The sequence below is a fragment of the Rhizopus delemar genome, genomic scaffold (assembly GCF_000149305.1).
Source record: "Rhizopus delemar RA 99-880 supercont3.17 genomic scaffold, whole genome shotgun sequence".
Classification (NCBI taxonomy): Eukaryota; Fungi; Mucoromycota; class Mucoromycetes; order Mucorales; family Rhizopodaceae; genus Rhizopus; species Rhizopus delemar.
This window is the reverse complement of record NW_027137843.1, coordinates 179,315-196,038: the sequence shown is the minus strand read 5'-3', so window position 1 is coordinate 196,038 and position 16,724 is coordinate 179,315. Positions and strand designations below refer to the sequence as shown.

At 39.2% G+C, this 16,724-nt stretch overlaps 7 protein-coding genes across 7 annotated transcripts; 2 read left to right on the top strand and 5 right to left on the bottom strand.

Annotated features, from left to right (window-relative positions):
- Nucleotides 1-789: 789 nt before the first annotated feature.
- Nucleotides 790-2,739, bottom strand: RO3G_15660 (uncharacterized protein; the record flags this gene model as incomplete). Its single annotated transcript, XM_067670244.1, has 1 exon — nt 790-2,739. The coding sequence occupies one exon, from the start codon at nt 2,737-2,739 to the stop codon at nt 790-792; it is 1,950 nt and encodes a 649-aa protein (XP_067526345.1).
- Nucleotides 2,740-3,208: 469 nt separating this feature from the next.
- RO3G_15659 (uncharacterized protein) lies at nt 3,209-4,661 on the bottom strand (the record flags this gene model as incomplete). The annotated part of the gene is made up of 6 exons (XM_067670243.1): nt 3,209-3,223; nt 3,388-3,423; nt 3,603-4,130; nt 4,186-4,229; nt 4,285-4,411; nt 4,491-4,661. The coding sequence occupies 6 exons, from the start codon at nt 4,659-4,661 to the stop codon at nt 3,209-3,211; spliced, it is 921 nt and encodes a 306-aa protein (XP_067526344.1).
- A 1,106-nt stretch (nt 4,662-5,767) lies between these two features.
- Nucleotides 5,768-7,061, bottom strand: RO3G_15658 (uncharacterized protein; the record flags this gene model as incomplete). Its single annotated transcript, XM_067670242.1, has 3 exons — nt 5,768-6,140; nt 6,188-6,466; nt 6,520-7,061. The coding sequence occupies 3 exons, from the start codon at nt 7,059-7,061 to the stop codon at nt 5,768-5,770; spliced, it is 1,194 nt and encodes a 397-aa protein (XP_067526343.1).
- Nucleotides 7,062-8,279: 1,218 nt separating this feature from the next.
- On the top strand, nt 8,280-9,233 carry RO3G_15657 (uncharacterized protein; the record flags this gene model as incomplete). Its single annotated transcript, XM_067670241.1, has 2 exons — nt 8,280-8,736; nt 8,794-9,233. 2 exons carry the CDS (start codon nt 8,280-8,282, stop codon nt 9,231-9,233), a joined length of 897 nt encoding a protein of 298 aa, XP_067526342.1.
- A 671-nt stretch (nt 9,234-9,904) lies between these two features.
- On the bottom strand, nt 9,905-10,309 carry RO3G_15656 (uncharacterized protein; the record flags this gene model as incomplete). The annotated part of the gene is made up of 1 exon (XM_067670240.1): nt 9,905-10,309. The coding sequence occupies one exon, from the start codon at nt 10,307-10,309 to the stop codon at nt 9,905-9,907; it is 405 nt and encodes a 134-aa protein (XP_067526341.1).
- Nucleotides 10,310-10,727: 418 nt separating this feature from the next.
- On the bottom strand, nt 10,728-11,231 carry RO3G_15655 (uncharacterized protein; the record flags this gene model as incomplete). Its single annotated transcript, XM_067670239.1, has 1 exon — nt 10,728-11,231. The coding sequence occupies one exon, from the start codon at nt 11,229-11,231 to the stop codon at nt 10,728-10,730; it is 504 nt and encodes a 167-aa protein (XP_067526340.1).
- Nucleotides 11,232-13,161: 1,930 nt separating this feature from the next.
- On the top strand, nt 13,162-16,386 carry RO3G_15654 (uncharacterized protein; the record flags this gene model as incomplete). Its single annotated transcript, XM_067670238.1, has 6 exons — nt 13,162-14,215; nt 14,407-14,652; nt 14,710-14,851; nt 14,897-15,552; nt 15,602-16,224; nt 16,279-16,386. The coding sequence occupies 6 exons, from the start codon at nt 13,162-13,164 to the stop codon at nt 16,384-16,386; spliced, it is 2,829 nt and encodes a 942-aa protein (XP_067526339.1).
- Between the last annotated feature and the right edge of the window lie 338 nt (nt 16,387-16,724).

The window sequence follows — 16,724 nt, the reverse complement described above, 5'->3', positions numbered from 1 at the left end:
TTTGCCCAGAAAGAAGGAAGTCCAAACCTCAGAGATGGTGGACAATTGCGTCATTGTTCACCAGGTTGGGATTCATACACCATAGTCCAGGAACATGAGAACCCCTATGGAATTGAAATGAAAACTGAGATTAAAACAGGGTCGGTCTACGAGCAGTTGATAAAGCCTATTGTTTAGAACATAAAAGTGAATTTAGAAAACGTGAATCCTAGATGAAGTCTGTGGTACTTGGTGACGTCCCACGACGGAATGTCGGATGCATATCTAAAGGAGAGGCCAAACGGCTCAACAAGCTTTGATTCACAAAAGATCTCGATAATGGAGGAGTGCCCATGAGCTCATTGGCAGTTGATGGATAGAATCAGCTAAAGACAGCAGTAATAGAGGAAGGATCCCCTGTTTTGCGTTTTTTTAATGGTTGGGGTACATGGGCTTTAATGATATCGGGAGCTCAGGTCTCATGAACCCATTGTGAAGCCGTAAAATATCGTGCGACACTATGATCAAAACAGCGTTTTACAGAAAAGTCCAATTGAAGGCTTGTCCATTGGAAGCGATGATAGATAACATCAAGACGGTTATGTTTTAGATGGACTTTACAGCCGTTATTTGATGGTTCTTTTCAAATCATGCTATTCTCTGAAGGGCAAATACAAAAGGTAAGAAGACTCAACTGAACATGAAAAGATGGAAACTATGGAAGCATCTTTTGCTTAAAGAATTTATTCAAACCCTCATCGAGTACAGGTCATGAAGAAGAAAAGATACAGAGAGAACATGCGTTTTATGCTATTTTATTTGTTGATTCATACACTGCACATGCATATTAGGTGAATTATAATATGAATCATCATAAACCACTGTTTGCACATAATCATCCGGGAGCATTTGATCCAAGGTCTGAATGTCACTGATCTCTTTCGACTCATTCTCTTCTAGGAATTCACTCAAGCAGGCCGTAAGATCATCCGGAAAGCCTCCATAGTTCACCCTTCGAGCGGCCAAGATGGAAATGATACGTCGAATCATGCCCTTGCTGTATTTCATCTTGTGATCTCTTGTCAAAATACTCTTGCAAAAGATGGTCGACGCTTGATAAACGCAGCTCAAGAACAACTGACAGACACACCAATTGAAGTTTTCTGTCACGATCTCGGCCATGACCACGATCCGGTTGGCTGCGTCAGAACAGATGGCGTAGGATCTGTGGGTGCTGTAGGTGTCTGATTCGGACTTGATTGGTATATGATGGGGTGATAGGAAGGCCTTGTGAAGTGCGATCCACTGCATTTGATAGTGAAGCATGAGTAGCAGGGCAGATTGCTGCTTCATCCTCTCTGTCTCGCTCGTGGGTTCTCTTGTCATCCGATACTCGACCGGCACCCGGTCCAGCCAGGTTGCCAAGGCCACTTCTAATGTCTGTATCTTCTTGATCCAACGCGGTGGTAGTGTGCCAGAATAATGATGCTGTAAATGCTGATTTTGGTATTCTCGTGTCATTTGCTGAATGCGTTTATGAATTTTCATGAGTTCCATGAGGTGAACATAAAATGTGTCCTTGATCACACTCTTTTCATCTGACTGCATTGGATCATCAAGCATTTGATAAAAGTCAATGTCATGCGCATCGTCGTCAATTAGTAGTGAACCGGCCGAGTAAGTAGAGAGGGCCATGTCGTGGTAATAAAGCACAAGAAAGAGTTTGATGTATTTCTTTTGCATTGTTCGACAGGTCGGTAGCTGACTCTGACGATGGTATCCTAATTGAACAATCATACGGTAGGCTAGTTCAAGATAGATGCGTGTAGTAGAATATTGTTTGTGAAGAGTGCAATACATGGCCAGGTTGAGCAAGGCCTCGATCGTGGCTTCGTCTGGTGATTCAAAATAATCCAAGAGTGCCTGTCGAGCACGATCATAATAATAAAAAGAAATTTCTTGTGCGTTCGGACAGGCAGGTTTGTTGTGCCGAATGATGTGAGCAAAGACCATGGCCAGACCAGAGTCAATGCAGACCTGGTTTCGCTGTGGATCGCCTGATCGATCCCAGAACGTGGACCAATCTGCTGAAAATTTGGGAAAGAGGCAATCCCAATAGGACTGACAGACAAAGGAGAGCATGTCCGGCGGGACTTCCTCTGTCAACTTGCTCAACTCCAACGTACAATCCTTGTATTGCTCCAGACAGATACCTGGCCTCCTCCAGAGTGCTTGGTTCCAGTATTCTATCGGTGGGTCAAGGATGGCAGTGGAAGAGGATGAGAGTGAGGCGGAAGAGGAAAAGGTGGTATCGACATCATCTGTTTCTTCTTTTGTCGGTGTCGTATCTGATTCTGTCACTAGTTTTATTTTTTGTAAGGCGTCAATCAGTTGTTCGACAGATTTGATGTTTGTCTCCAATCGCATCGAATTATTGGGTTGAAATGAAAGTGTCCACTGCATAGAGGATAGATCAATCGGTGCATTGGCCGCCGTTTCTTCCTTTTTCTTTTTTCCTTTATCAAAATGTTTTGAGACTCTGTCTAGTTCTTTAGTCATTTTCGCTAAAACAGGCGAAGTCTTTTCTATCCATGATTCAATCTCATAAAATGTTATCTGTAATGACTCCATATCATCTTGCTGTGCCTTTTTCGCTTTGGCTGCTGCTTTGGCTTCAGCATCTTTTGCTTTATTTCTCTTTGGTTTGGATGAGTGTCGATAAGGTTTACTGCTGTTTTCATTGCCGTCAAATAAAAACATTTACTTTTCAAAAAAAAAAAAATTGTTTTTTTTCTTCTAAAAAGAAAGAAAGAAAGGAAAAGAGAAAAAAAAAAAAAAAGAGATGATGGCTGCTAAAACCAATGAAAATGGCAAAATAATACCCCCGGTTACCATTTATGACCTTTGTTTCCCTATTTGGGTTGTAAAAAAAGCCAAAGTGGAGTTTGATTTACCATCTGTGTCACTTTAATATTAAACATTCATTTGGTTTGAAGAAGGAACAGATGAGGAGAGAGAGAGAAGCGAGAGAAAGAAAGAAGATGAAAAGAAAAACATAGTTTGTGGTGTCACCTTAGTTTCTCGTTCTGTGCTATTTCTTATCAGATTCATTTATCCCATTCGTTCACTTAATTCTGTACCACATCATGTTTTAACCAAAAAAGTTTTACATTTACGAATGACTCTTGTGTTCATTCAACTCTGTATACATGCATCTATGGATGATTCATTAAGCTCTTACGGACTATTCATCACGTATTTTTCCAGAGAAAATAATTATAATAAAAAAAAGAATACAATAAAACATTTTGACAAGCTTCAATGCATATGAATTATTTGTGCAAGTAAAGGTAGCATTTTTTACAAGGTTTTATAATTAATGTTGTACACTTTTCTCTTTTATATTACCAAAAATGAAAATGGCATCATCAACATCAAACCGACCTATTTTATTCAAGCAGTTTTTATTTGAATGACACACATGAAAAAAAAAAAAAAAAAAAAAAGAGTTGGTAAATAATTTAAGAAATAAAGAAAACCCTTTTTTTTTTTTTTTTTTTTTTTTTTTTTTTTTTTTTTTTTTGGTCCCAGGCAATAAAGATGGTATAAACGAATGCACCTACCAATCCTCCTAAGATTGGAGCAAACATAGGTACAAGAGCATAATAATGATACACCTTAAAAACATCAAAACCCCAGCCAGCAATGGCAGTAAACAGACGTGGACCGAAATCACGAGCAGGATTAAGTGAGAATCCAGAAGTATAACCAATACAAAGTGAGATGGTTGTGATACCCAAAGCAATCATAGCGCCCTGAGCTGATTTATAGGGCAAATTATTTGGATGACCAGTGACCATGATAACCAACAAAAGCATAGCGGTACCCATGATTTCTGAAGCAATCGCTGAACCAATACCAACATAAAGAGGTGGATAAGTTCCAAAGATACCCGCAGTGCTCTTTTCACCCAGTATGTATCGCTGACCGCCATCGAATTGAACGATGGCTGGCTCAATAATAATGTAGAGCAAGGCAGCACCTGCAAATGCGCCCAACAGTTGAGCTGTAATGTAACTGGGTACTTTTCGGATAGGAAATCCACTAAAGATACAAAAGGCAATCGTCACTGCAGGATTTAAATGTGCACCCTAGATTCAATCTGGCATGAGCTCAATGTAAAGTATGAGAAATAAATGTATTTACAGAAACATGGCCTGAAACACAAATACCAATCAATACAGACAATCCTTTTTATAAAAGTAAGCAACTTGCTATAAAAAAAAAAAGGGGGAACTTGTTTACCAGAACCAAAGGAAGAGGTTAACCATGATTTTGATTCTTCAATATGCAATGTTTGTTCTGCACAAAATCCACATGTCAGCAAGACAAGGATTACTGTTCCTATGAATTCAGCCAAAAATTCTCTGTGCTTCAAATCATTTATCAGAAATAAGGATGTGATTCTTTCAAGTACTCACTTGTGTTTTGAATGCTCGCGCTCGTCTTACACATGCTTGGAAGGCTGATCTTTGACTGGTATCGAGCTCATCTGCAGCTTTGTTATATAAAGTGAACACAGATGATTCCATCGACAGCCTTCTTTCTGTATTAAGCGTCCTGTTGCTTTTATTGTTGGCATTGTTCTGTACTGTAGTCAGCGATGAATGGGTAGATGCCATATTGAAAGAAAAAATTAAAAAAAAATAAAATAAAAAAGAAAGGGTCCTAATTTATACTTGAAAAATATTCCGTAAAGAGATTTAAAATTACCGTTATTTTTTATATATGCAATACTTGACGTTGATCTATAGTTTGGATCGAGTTCATTCTTATTTTGTTAAACTAGTCATACGGTTAAAAGCTTTAATTTCCGGCATTTTTTTTTTTTATTAAAAGATCACTTTTGAAGTGGCTTCAACCATTTTATTACATGTAGTTCTTCAAGCTCTGGAGATCAATGTCCCCCTTTTTTTGGATTACTTATTCAAACAGCAAAGATGGTTTACAAGCTCAATGTATTGTTCAAGCTCTCTCTTTTTTTTTTTTCTTGCGATGATCTTGCATGATTCATTTGAAGGTGAAAGTACATGTGTAAGGCACTTTGTTTCGAGTACCTTGGTTTAAAAGTTAATTTGATAGTTTTTGTGGGAAAAAAAGTAATGCAAATCGATATACGAATAAAAAGTGCATGATTTGCATTACGTGTAACAAAGTATTCATGGATGGTTCTATTAAAAAGAAAATAAACCATTGTTTACTCTATTCTATTGATTACTGCTGTGAATATCATCAGACATTAAGCTATAACCAGCATTCTATGACACTTGAATGTATATGCTTTTCATTTGAGCTCATATCAGGCGAGAATGGATGAAAAATGACGGTTTTAAATGGATTCATCTTCAGCAGGCAATAAATACGCTTTCAGATCTAATCTACCATCCCATTTAATATCAAATGGCATTTATTCTGTCAGAATGGAATCTATTCATTCTTTTTTTTTTTAAAAAAAAAAGTTCTCGAATCAATAGGATTCAGCAAGTATTCATTACAACTCATCTCTGCACATATTACATGCACTCTACTTTTTTTTTAACGGCACAGTTTATGTTGTGTCCAGCTGTTTATTTTACAAGGTACCTTGGAAGAGATGCTTCTTTTTATAAATGATGATAAAACAATAGCCAAGTTTTTTTTACTCCTTACCACTTGTTCTGTTTCTCTAATATTTGTATCCTTTTTATATGTTTATTTATATATAAAAAAAATAGGGGGGAGGGGCAGACTATCCTTCATAATTATGCCTTCTACGTTTTGCCAGTGGTTTTGCCCAAGGAGAATCCTTGGAGGATGTGTCTTGGTCGACCAAGTGAGTATATTTCGTACGTCCTGCCAAACCAAAATTCTTGACTTGCATGACCTTGGGCAGCAATTCTTTATTACGCACTTCATCCACTGTGGGTGCACTGTAATCACGTTGAAAGATTTCATCGTCCGGGTTATGGTAGAATGCACCTTTGTGATAATATTTCTGCAAGAACGTATGCTGTCCTTTTTCCTTATTCTTACTTTCTTTTGCCCTTTCTAAATCCTCCTTTAATCGTACTTCTTCTGGTAGTGCCCTTCTACGTTCTAATTCTTCTTCTTCCTTTTCTCGTCTATACAAAAGGTCAGTCAGAGAAAGAGATCAACAAAAAGGACTTACGTGATTCTTGCTTCTCTATCCCGTTTGATACGAGCCAATTCTCTCAACTTCCATGCTTCATATTCAGCTTCTTCATCCAATCCGTCTGTATCATCCGGCATATCTTCATGTTCTGTCAAATCCTTTGCAAGTAACTCTTCTTGCTCACGCTTCAATTCATCTGCTAGCATGGTATGGGACTGTTTCTTTCTTTCTTCCATTTCTTCTTCCAACCGTTTCTCTCTTTCTTCTCTTTCCTTGGCTAGTTTCTCTTGTTCTAAAATCGTTTCTCGTTTTGCCCTATTGCATATATCAATAAGAATAAGAATAAAAAATTTTGTAAAGGGAGTTACTTTGGTATAAATACAGGTTTTGGTAAACGAGAAAGTGTATCTTCTTCTTCACTGGATGATTCATATTCACTCGAACTTCCTTCTTCTTCTTCTTCTTCTTCAGATCCTTGCTGTTCTTCTACTTCTTCTTCTTCTTCCTCTTGTTGAGTTATATCTTGTTGCTGCATCAATGCTTTTTGTTTAAGACGCATGCGTTCCCTTGCCAGTTCTTCTTCATCTTCTTCCTCATCCTCTTGAACGTGACGTCTTCTGGCCGATCTATCCTGTTGATCGTCCAACTGCAACTGTTGTAGACGTCTTAATCTTCTATCAGTACTCGCATCCTTTTCTGAAATGGTCGTTTGTTTAATGCCCGTTTGAATCTCTTTTTGAGCAAAATGCAATTCTGCTCTCACAGGTTGTTGTAATTCTTGCTGCTGTTCTTCTTCTTCTTCTTCTGATTCAGACAACTCATCAACATAATTCTCGGGTACTTGACCTGCTCGATAACGTTTAACAGGGGTCTTGGGTTTAGGTGCACTTTTATTAGGTCGAAAGGACATGAAGAAAAGAGAAAAAAAAAAAAAATTAAAAAAAAAAGAAAGATTAAAACATTTGCTTTAAATTTTTTAAAAATCTTGCAAAGATTGAATTCTTTTTTTTCTTATGCTTTAGATCGTGCTTTTTGAACGAGTGCTTTGATTTGCTATCGTCTGTTTCATAAAGGATCAAACTATCTGCATTCTTGGTTACTTGAATACTCCGGATGGTCGATGACACAGTGGATGAAGAACGGAAAGGGCTTGGTTTGGATATCTTCCAGGTTTCTTTGGATGTGTTGGAGGATTGAGTACGTCTGGAGAGAACAGAAGGTGATCTGTTAAAGATATCATCACTACTCTTTAAAGAAGGATGATTTAATAAAGGAGAAATATGAATTATGCTACTATTCGAACTGTGATCATGACTAGGATGATTATTATTATTATTATATTATTATTCATTGCATGAATATCATGTACCTATCAATCTGTCTGTTTTGAATGGCTGGACTCATTTTTATTATTCTCTTTTCGCCTTCTTGTCCATCGTCATCACTGTTGTTCCACTGCTGCCTTAGTGGTGATGAATTGAATACTGAATGATTGAATTGTCTTTTAGGAGGATAGAAAGCGTCAAGACATAAAGAGAAGTTATCATTATCCCAAGGAAATAACATGTCATCCTCTTTCTGTACTTTTGGTTCTTGGCAATAACAGCGAATGTCTACCATTTTTACAATCAAGAAAAAGAGAGAGAGAGAGAGAGAGAGAAAATACAGGCGATAGGCGTTTATAAAGTGATGATAAATGTTGTCAGTTGCTTCATTTCTTGTAGTGGAGTTGCCCATCTTATTTATTGTCACAAACTCTCTATTTTAGTTTACTTGTATCACGACTCTCCTCATTTCTAACTAGTCGCACAAAATCAATTGCTACACCAAATCAACATGTTCTGGGCCTTTTTCTCCTTTTTTTTTGTTTCTCTTTTGATTTCAGTTGCTTCTATTTATTTCATTGGAATTCAATCCACCTATTTCTCTCTTTCTTTCTTTTTTTATTCTGAAACTAAACCAATTCATGCAATCCAAAGAAATAAAAAAAAATGCTCAGCTTGTTTCTTTACCGGAGTTGAATTCATGATAACACTTGTGATATTTGGAAAGAATTTTTCATCCTCTTTTTCCTCCCCTTCTCTTTTCATTCTCTTTCCTTTCCTTTCTTTCTCTCTTGCTTTTCATCATGAGACTTTCCTTAACATCATCTACTCTTCTTGTTCTCGTTTTATTAAACTTTGTATCATCTCAAGCCGTCAGTAGTGCCGCTTCGGATGTTAGTCAAGTAGTACCAGAGACAACGACCGTTCAACCTACAACCACCACAGACACACCTGCGACAACCACAACGACAAATGAACCCACGCCAACAACCACAACACCAAATCCCACAACAACCACGAATCCAGCCACCACAGACAGTCCTACCACAACCACGGATCCCACGAATGATCCCACCACGACCCGCAGACCGACGACCACTGCCAGAAGCAGCAGGAGTTCACAACCCACTGAAAATGAGTCCACCACTGACATTTATCCCACGTCATCCTCTACCAGCACACCATCTTCTACACCAGAAGCCGGCCATAATACAGAGAATAAGACGGCCATCATCGCTGGTTCAGTCGTAGGCGGTTTAGGTATAATAAAAAAAAAAAGAAAAGAAAAGAAAAAAAAAAACTCATGTTGACGTCTAGTGGGTGTTGCGGTGATTGCAGGTGTCTTGACCTGGCTAAATCGCCATGGAGGTTGTGCGAGTCGTACACGTCGTCGAGGAGAACGAACGGAAATAAACGACAATTTTGAGAATCAAGACAGTATGAAGATGGCTCAGACGACCGCACCTGCCTCACCCTTTCAGCATGCCCGTCGATTCGTTCCACCCAATACAGGCTATATGAATTTGACAGACGAAGAATATGGATACAACAGTAGCTATGCAGCACCTACTGAATATTACAACCCTAGCTACCCTACCGAGTATCACCACACCACGCCATCCTATCAAAACTATGAATACCAATCCTCTTATTATCCGCCCACGACGCCTTCTGAGCTCACCTCACCCACCGTCGTCGCCCACCCTCCCGCATCTTTCAAACCCGATCAAATCGAACAAAAACCAAATGCGGCCTAAGACCACTCTCTTTATTGTTACCTATCCTAATAAACTATTTTTTATAATTCAATATCCTTCAGAGTGAGCACCAGAGGAACATGATCACTTGCCCCCCAGGCCTCATGGCGAATCTCACTCGACACAAGCCGGTCCAACAGATCGGGCGTGATGGCAAAATAATCCAGACGCCAGCCAATCAACTTTTCGCGACATTTGAAGCGATAACTGTAATAAGTATAATGTCCTTTCTGGGTCGGATGCAGATGACGCCAGCTGTCGATCAATCCCGGCAGTGATCCAGAGGGCGCGAGCACCTTGCCGAAATCCGTCCGTTCCTCGATGGTGAACCCGGCCGACCGTTGGTTGGTCTCGGGTCGAGCGAGGTCCTCGGCCGTGTGAGCCACGTTGAGGTCGCCTGCCCAAACGACGGGTTTCGCATCGGCTTGAAGGGATCGGATGTAGCGCTCGATCCGATCGTTGAACACACGCCGCTCGGGCAGGCGGACGAGTTTGTCTCCCGCGTTGGGCACATAGCTCCCGATGAGCACCAGGTGTTGAAAGAAGAGGGTGATGACGCGTCCCTTGTATTCCTCCTCATGGCCCGGCAGGCCATAGGTCACTTTCTGAGGCTCATGTTTTGAAAAGATGGCCACACCGGCTTTGGGGAGACGTGTTAGCTCTGTTTGGGGCTAGATATCGCGATATGTACCGTATCCCTTCTTGTCATGGAAGGACCAATATTGATAAGGATAAACCTTGGGGTCGACAGCGGTCTTCAAAGGGCTGTTTAACTTTGTTTCTTGAATACACAGCACATCCGCATCTTCCGCTGTCACATAGCTGTTGAATCCCTTTTTGATACAGGCTTGCAGACTCGCTACGTTGTAGGAAGCAAACTTGATGCTCTTTTCTGGTTTGGGAGGAAAGTCAAAGGACGTGGGAAACGTGAGGTTGTTTGGAAGTGAAGGGTCAAAGGGCTCCCATGTCTTCTTTTTGGTCACCTTGACTTTCTTTACAACCTCTACTTTCTCAACCGTGACGGATCGTTTCATGACTGAATGAAAATGGCGAAATAAACTTGGGTTACGAAACATTTTTTTTTAAAAAAAAAAAGAAAACGAGTCAAAAGAGAAAAAGTAGACTCCGTTTCAATCCATGACCTGCCAAAGGAACAAAGTATGCAAACTAAAACAGAAAGTAAACAGTCGATTGTATGCTTCTCTTGTTTCAATTTACAAGTCATCCATCAGCCTCTGCTTGATGGATTTGGTGATTGACATATGAATTCATAAAACAGAGTATGTATGTTTCTTTTGCACAGAATAAAGTAGAAAGCATGAACAGATAGAATGCATCATGTAAACATGGACTAGGAGGATGCATTTGTTTTGTTGTATTACGAGATTCATGCAAGCAAATGGATGTTTCAGTGTTAAAGACTACAAAGAAGAGGAATATTCATTTTATTAAAAGGAATACGATTAAGATTAAAAGTAATAAAGAGTAAGAAAATTAAGCCCATCCTTGTCTGAAGGCAAGACCACCGATGGCAAGAGTGACACCATAAAAGATGATGTTGAAAACAAATCGAATAAAGTGATGTTTGATGGCGATTTCAGTGAATGCGTTGATGACTGTGAAGGCCAAAAAGATCCAAGACAAGATCATGACAGCACGCGTAGCACCGTATCCAAAGGTATTCAAGGTCAAAACGGACAAGAGCAAAAGAGAATTTTCAAACAAGACTTGATGTGCTCTCTTGAATCGATCATACATGGTCGTATGCATTCCCCATTTACCATTCGTCTCATGTTTTGTTCCTGCTGTCGTCGTCGCGGCCGCTTCAGGATCGTCCGTCGCAGGAGCAGGTCGAGTGTTGGTGGGATGGTTCTCTGGTCTACCAAAGGCATGACGAAGGAAATAGACGAGACCCCAAAGAGTCCAAAGGGTGAAGAAGGCAATCCAAGAAGATCGAACATAGTGATTTGAAGCAAAGTTGTTACGAGCGTTATCCATGATGATTAAATTGATGAAGAAGAAAAAAGAAAAAACCAGAGAGGTTTATATAGTTTAGGAATACATCATTCAATCGTAGCATGAAATCAGTCATGGCACGTAATGTGGGTTGAAAAAGTGCTATGTCATTTTTTCTATTGGGTTTCTTTGTGTGATGATAGATTACATAAGGTTGATATAAACCACATCGTCAACATCATCTAATAAGTAACACAAGCAAGCAAAAAATAACGTGATCTTTTCTATCCTGATTGTTGGGTGATTCTCTCTTTTGATTTACAACGCAGGTTGGATTCCTTTTTATCAATTCCCAAATTTGGATAGCTCACTTGTAAAAAAAAAAAAAAAGTCAATGCTAATTCACATATTGAAAGAATATGTGTCACTATAATTCAGTTTTAAAATAGGATTCCTGTCTTTTTCAGAATGAAGCCTGCTTGATTTCTGATCTTGCAAAAAAAAAAAAAAAAAAAAAAAAAAAGTTACGCAAGCTGCTGTCAAATTAGTATGTGATCTCTGGCATGAAACACAAGATGGACTGTTTAAAAAAGAGGTTGAAAGAAAACGGTAGGTCAAACCGAAAAAAAAATAAAGATCTCGCTGTGATCGATTAGTGTTCAAAGGATGATCATGAAGCCAAGTTGGGGAGTATCCAATAGATGATTATAAATCATTACATCACCTATTTTCTGGAATCAGTGTTGAAGATCATTAGACGAAATGATTCAACCCTAACCTTGAATTGAATCAAGAAATAGTCGAGTAGATTGTATTCAGTCCAAGAAAGAATCCTACAGATTTTCTACCTTTCTTTTCTTACTAAAGGTTTAAGGATGATGTAGCAGTGAAAAAGTCTGGTTTGAAAAACAAGTCATGTTGTGTGTGGTTCATGATCTGCCCTTGATTCTCTAGTGTTTGATGTTCAGGAGCAAACCTTTCACGCGTGCGCCCTATTAAGAATCTGGATTGGGAATGATTGTCTTTGAGATCCAATAGTGTCATTCTAATTTTATCGACAATCATATCATTCTACTGAACAAGCCATCATCTTATCAAAGGCGCTATTGATATCCAGTGCGTATCAACATGAAAGCAAATGGATTTACTGGATAGTGGCTGGGTTAGATGATATCAGAATTGCGAGTTTTATTTTTATTTTTTTTATAATAATCAGTCTATTCCTATAAATTATCCACACTTTCCATTCATCCACTGCAATCCAAACAAGAGAAAGTGCTCTTTATTCACACATAAAATTTATCTTTTCTGAAATAGTCATGCCTTGAAATGTCTTTACAATCCACATACTTTGAAACATGTTGATCTGAACTTGAAAAAAAAGGAGGAAAGGTCTAGATGAAATACTCTTTGGTGCCTTTCATGATTTTTCTCAAAAAAAAAAAAAAGGTTTCGAAAAACAAGACGATTTTATGAAGCTGATCAAGGAAAAAAAAAAAGCCCTTTTGTAGGTACTTTAGATTTTATACAGGCAATAAAACACTGATAAAGCTTGTATATTTTATGATTACTGTTTATGTAAAAAATGTTCAAGTGATGCAAAGATGAATTGTTCAAACATTTCGGTGGAAAAATAAAAATAAACAAACAATACCAGCTGAGAGTGATAAAGATGAATAGTTGATTAAAAGAGTAGAATAGTTCAATGTAGTACAAAGTTGTCTTTGATGTCAACTATTTTGTCACCATCCTTTTATTTTTTGGTATCATACACAAAGCATATATTCTCTCCTTCTTTAAATAGCTGCACATAAAATAAACCCCTTACCTTACCCAATCATTGAATTTGGATATATTAAATGCTTTGCATTGGACAAAAAAAAAAAGGTCCCAAATACGTGACTCCCAATTAGAGGAACCAAAAAGGGCCACAAAATACATATTTTTTTTTCTCTTTTCTTCAGAGCTGAATATGGTTACTGACGATCTATCCGATTCTGAAGCTTTACAAGAGGCCATTAGACAGTCTTTATCAGAAAGCAGAGGCTTTCATGAGGAAAGTTATTTAGACAGTGACAGTGATTCCAGTCAAATTATGGATTTAACAGCTGAAGGTTTTTCTCTTGTCACCAACGACAATAATACAAATAGACCTTTAGCAAACCAAAAGAGTGATTTACCCATCGAAGACGATATTTATGCGTTTTTTGTTGAGGCAGGTTTAGAGAATCCTGAAGAATTACAAATGCTCGGGATTGATATTGAAACGATTCGTGCGCAAAAGGCACTGGAGGAAAGGATCGAGCGTGAATCAAAAAGGGATTATGAACTGGCAAGAAGGCTGCAAAGCGAATTTGAAAACGAAATACAACAGGCATCCTCGAGCTCACAAAGCACATCATGGCAACCTTCAGATAGCCCAAGAGACCCTCCTGTTTCTCTCAAGAGAGAAATCGACCGTGGAGCTGAGGATAAAAAAAAGAAGGCCAGATTGGAGCCGATGAATTCGATCGAGATAGAAGATGACAGTGACGAAGAAGAAATCGCTGCTCTTATTCGTATGACTCAAGAAGAAAGCGTCAAGGATTATCTGAGTCATGTGCCCTGGAACACATACGATCCAGAGGCGGCCAGTTCTGCGGCTGCGCAAAAAAGAAAATACAAAACCGCCATCCGCCGTCATGGAACGGGATCGGGTGGTAACTTTGACGTGGATATGGATCCAAATAGGCCCAGAATGTACGTGCCTCCTTTCCCTCTATCTCCTTATTATCCCACAGAAGATTCTGGTGGCAGCAGTAGCAGTAGCAGCTTGAGTGGCTATGGCCATGAAGGTAACCGAAATCTTCCTTTGGCCCTAAGACAGCAGGATCACATGTCGACTATTGTGAATCAAGTCCGTCAAGAATCCTTTGATTCTGCTTTTCGTAATCATCAAATATCCAATGAAGAAGTCGAAAAAGAATTACGTACGTTATTGGAAAACATCACGGATGATGAACCACCACCACCTGAGGATAGAACAGGTACACCGGACAAGATGAGTATCACTTTATTAGAGCATCAGAAAATTGGTTTACAGTGGATGTCCAAGATGGAAGCATCCACCAATAAAGGTGGTATTTTGGCTGATGATATGGGTCTTGGAAAGGCAAGTGTTTTTATTTTCTATTCAACTATGAATGAATTAATGATGAAACAATTTAGACAATTCAAGCCATGGCGATTATCTGTCAAAATCCTTGTGAGAATCCTACAGCTGTTGATCTATCCACCATTCCTGCCTCAAGAAGAAATGTAGAAGGGGAGTTGCAATTGAAGGCAACCCTAATTGTCTGCCCTGTTTCTTTGATTGATCAGTGGAGAAGGGAGATTGAGTCGAAAACGGAACCTAAATTGAATGTTCATGTGTACCATGGTAGTAACAGAGTATCAAATCCCTATCGACTTGCACCTTTTGATGGTAAGCCCCTCTCCCTTTCTTTTTATGGATTACGCTCTTCTTATTCTCTTTTAATAGTCATCATCAGTTCTTATGCTGTCGCTGCCTCGGATTTCAATGAGACGAGCAAAGGACCTCTTTCAAAAGTTAAATTACACAGAGTTATATTGGATGAAGCACATACGATTAAAAACAAAGCAACCATAGCTGCTCAAGGATGGTAAATAACCCATAAACATATACGTCTTATTGACATCAATCATAGTTGTCAGATCGAGAGCACTTACAGATGGTGCATGACTGCAACACCCATTCAAAACAAGGTCGACGAACTATATTCCCTTATCAAATTCTTGCGTATTCGACCTTTCTGTGAATGGGAAGAGTTCAGAGACGCGATTTCCAAACCGATGAGATCAAGCAACCCTGAAAAAGGCATCAAGGCTGCTCATGTGCTGATGAAGGCCATTTCCCTTCGTCGCTCCAAGAAGGCCATGATTGATGGAAGACCGATTTTGAACTTGCCAGAGAGAAATGTTCACATGACGCACATTGATTTCTCGCCCGATGAACGAATCCACTATGATTTTGTGAATGCCAGAGCTCAAGCTCAATTCACAAAATATCTAAAGGCGGGTACGATCATGAAGAATTATTCTTCTGTCTTGGTGATGCTACTTCGGCTTCGACAGGCCTGTCTTCATCCCAGTTTGACGACAGAGGAAGATGGAGATGCTGCGTCTGATGCTGATCAGCCCGACAGCCTTGCTGCTGCTCGACAGATGAATCCTGAGGTAGTCCGACGTTTACTGAATGAGGGTGCGACGATCAAGGAGATTGAGTGTCCTATTTGTATGGATGTGGCTCAAAATGCGCAGATCATGCACTGTGGTCATCTTCTCTGTAAAGAGTGTTTTGACAGTAAGTTGCTCCTTTCTTTCACTCCATTTTTACTCACCTCTCTTTCAAGGTTACTGGAATACGGCAGATGGCAACGCAAAACGCTGTCCTCAATGTCGCGCACAGATCAACCGACAGCAACTTGCTGATGTTGAATCCTTTTTGAAGGTCCATGCGCCTGACCTGATGGAAGAAGTGGAAGCTGAGGCTGAGACAGAGGCAAGAAATAGGCAAAGGGTTGCCGAGATGCTCTCTTCTGCAAAAATCGATAAAATGTTGGAAATTCTGGATGAAACGGCTCATGAAACAGACAGACAGGACAAGACGATCGTCTTTTCTCAGTTTACGAGTATGCTAAGCATGCTCGAGAAACCGCTGAAGAACAGAGGACATAAATACTTGAGATACGATGGGTCGATGGATGTCAGACAACGTGCAGAGACCGTCAACAAGTTTTTTGATGATCCACAAATCACTGTTCTCTTAGTCTCTACGAAATGCGGCTCCCTCGGTCTTAACTTGACTTGTGCTAATCGTGTGATCTTGCTTGACGTCTGGTGGAATCCTGCTATTGAAAATCAAGCCATCGATCGTGTGCATCGTATCGGTCAGACAAAGGCAGTTGATGTCCATCGTATTTTTATCAATGATACGATTGAAGATCGTATTTTGATGCTGCAAAAGAAAAAACAGGTAAAAACAAAAGTGCAAGTAACATGTCGGTTGTAATCAACCCAATTTCTATAGTCAATTGCTGACGGCGTTTTGGGTGAAGGATCAACGAATCAGGTCGGCAGGTTGAGTCTTAATGAACTCATTTACTTATTCCGCGGTGGTAACCTGCCCACAAATTAAACAGAGAGAAGGAAACAAACGAATGGAGTGTGTTGTATATAGTTTTGATACCCCCCGCTCTTCTCCTTCTGGGTTTTCTTTTTAAAAAAAATAAATTATGCTCTTGACAAATATTCTAATAGTTTTAAACTTTTTAATTAAACATCCTATCATACAAAGATGTACAAGTACAAAGGACACTTAATACGACCCAAGGTTGATTTATCAAATGGTTTATGTCTTATTCTATCAACAGCAATTTCTTTACTCGTTTTATAACATCAAAAACAAATTGTTTTTCCCTATGAAAATTGAACGTTTGATTCAACAGAAAGGAAAGAGTACAGTTATAAAGGCAA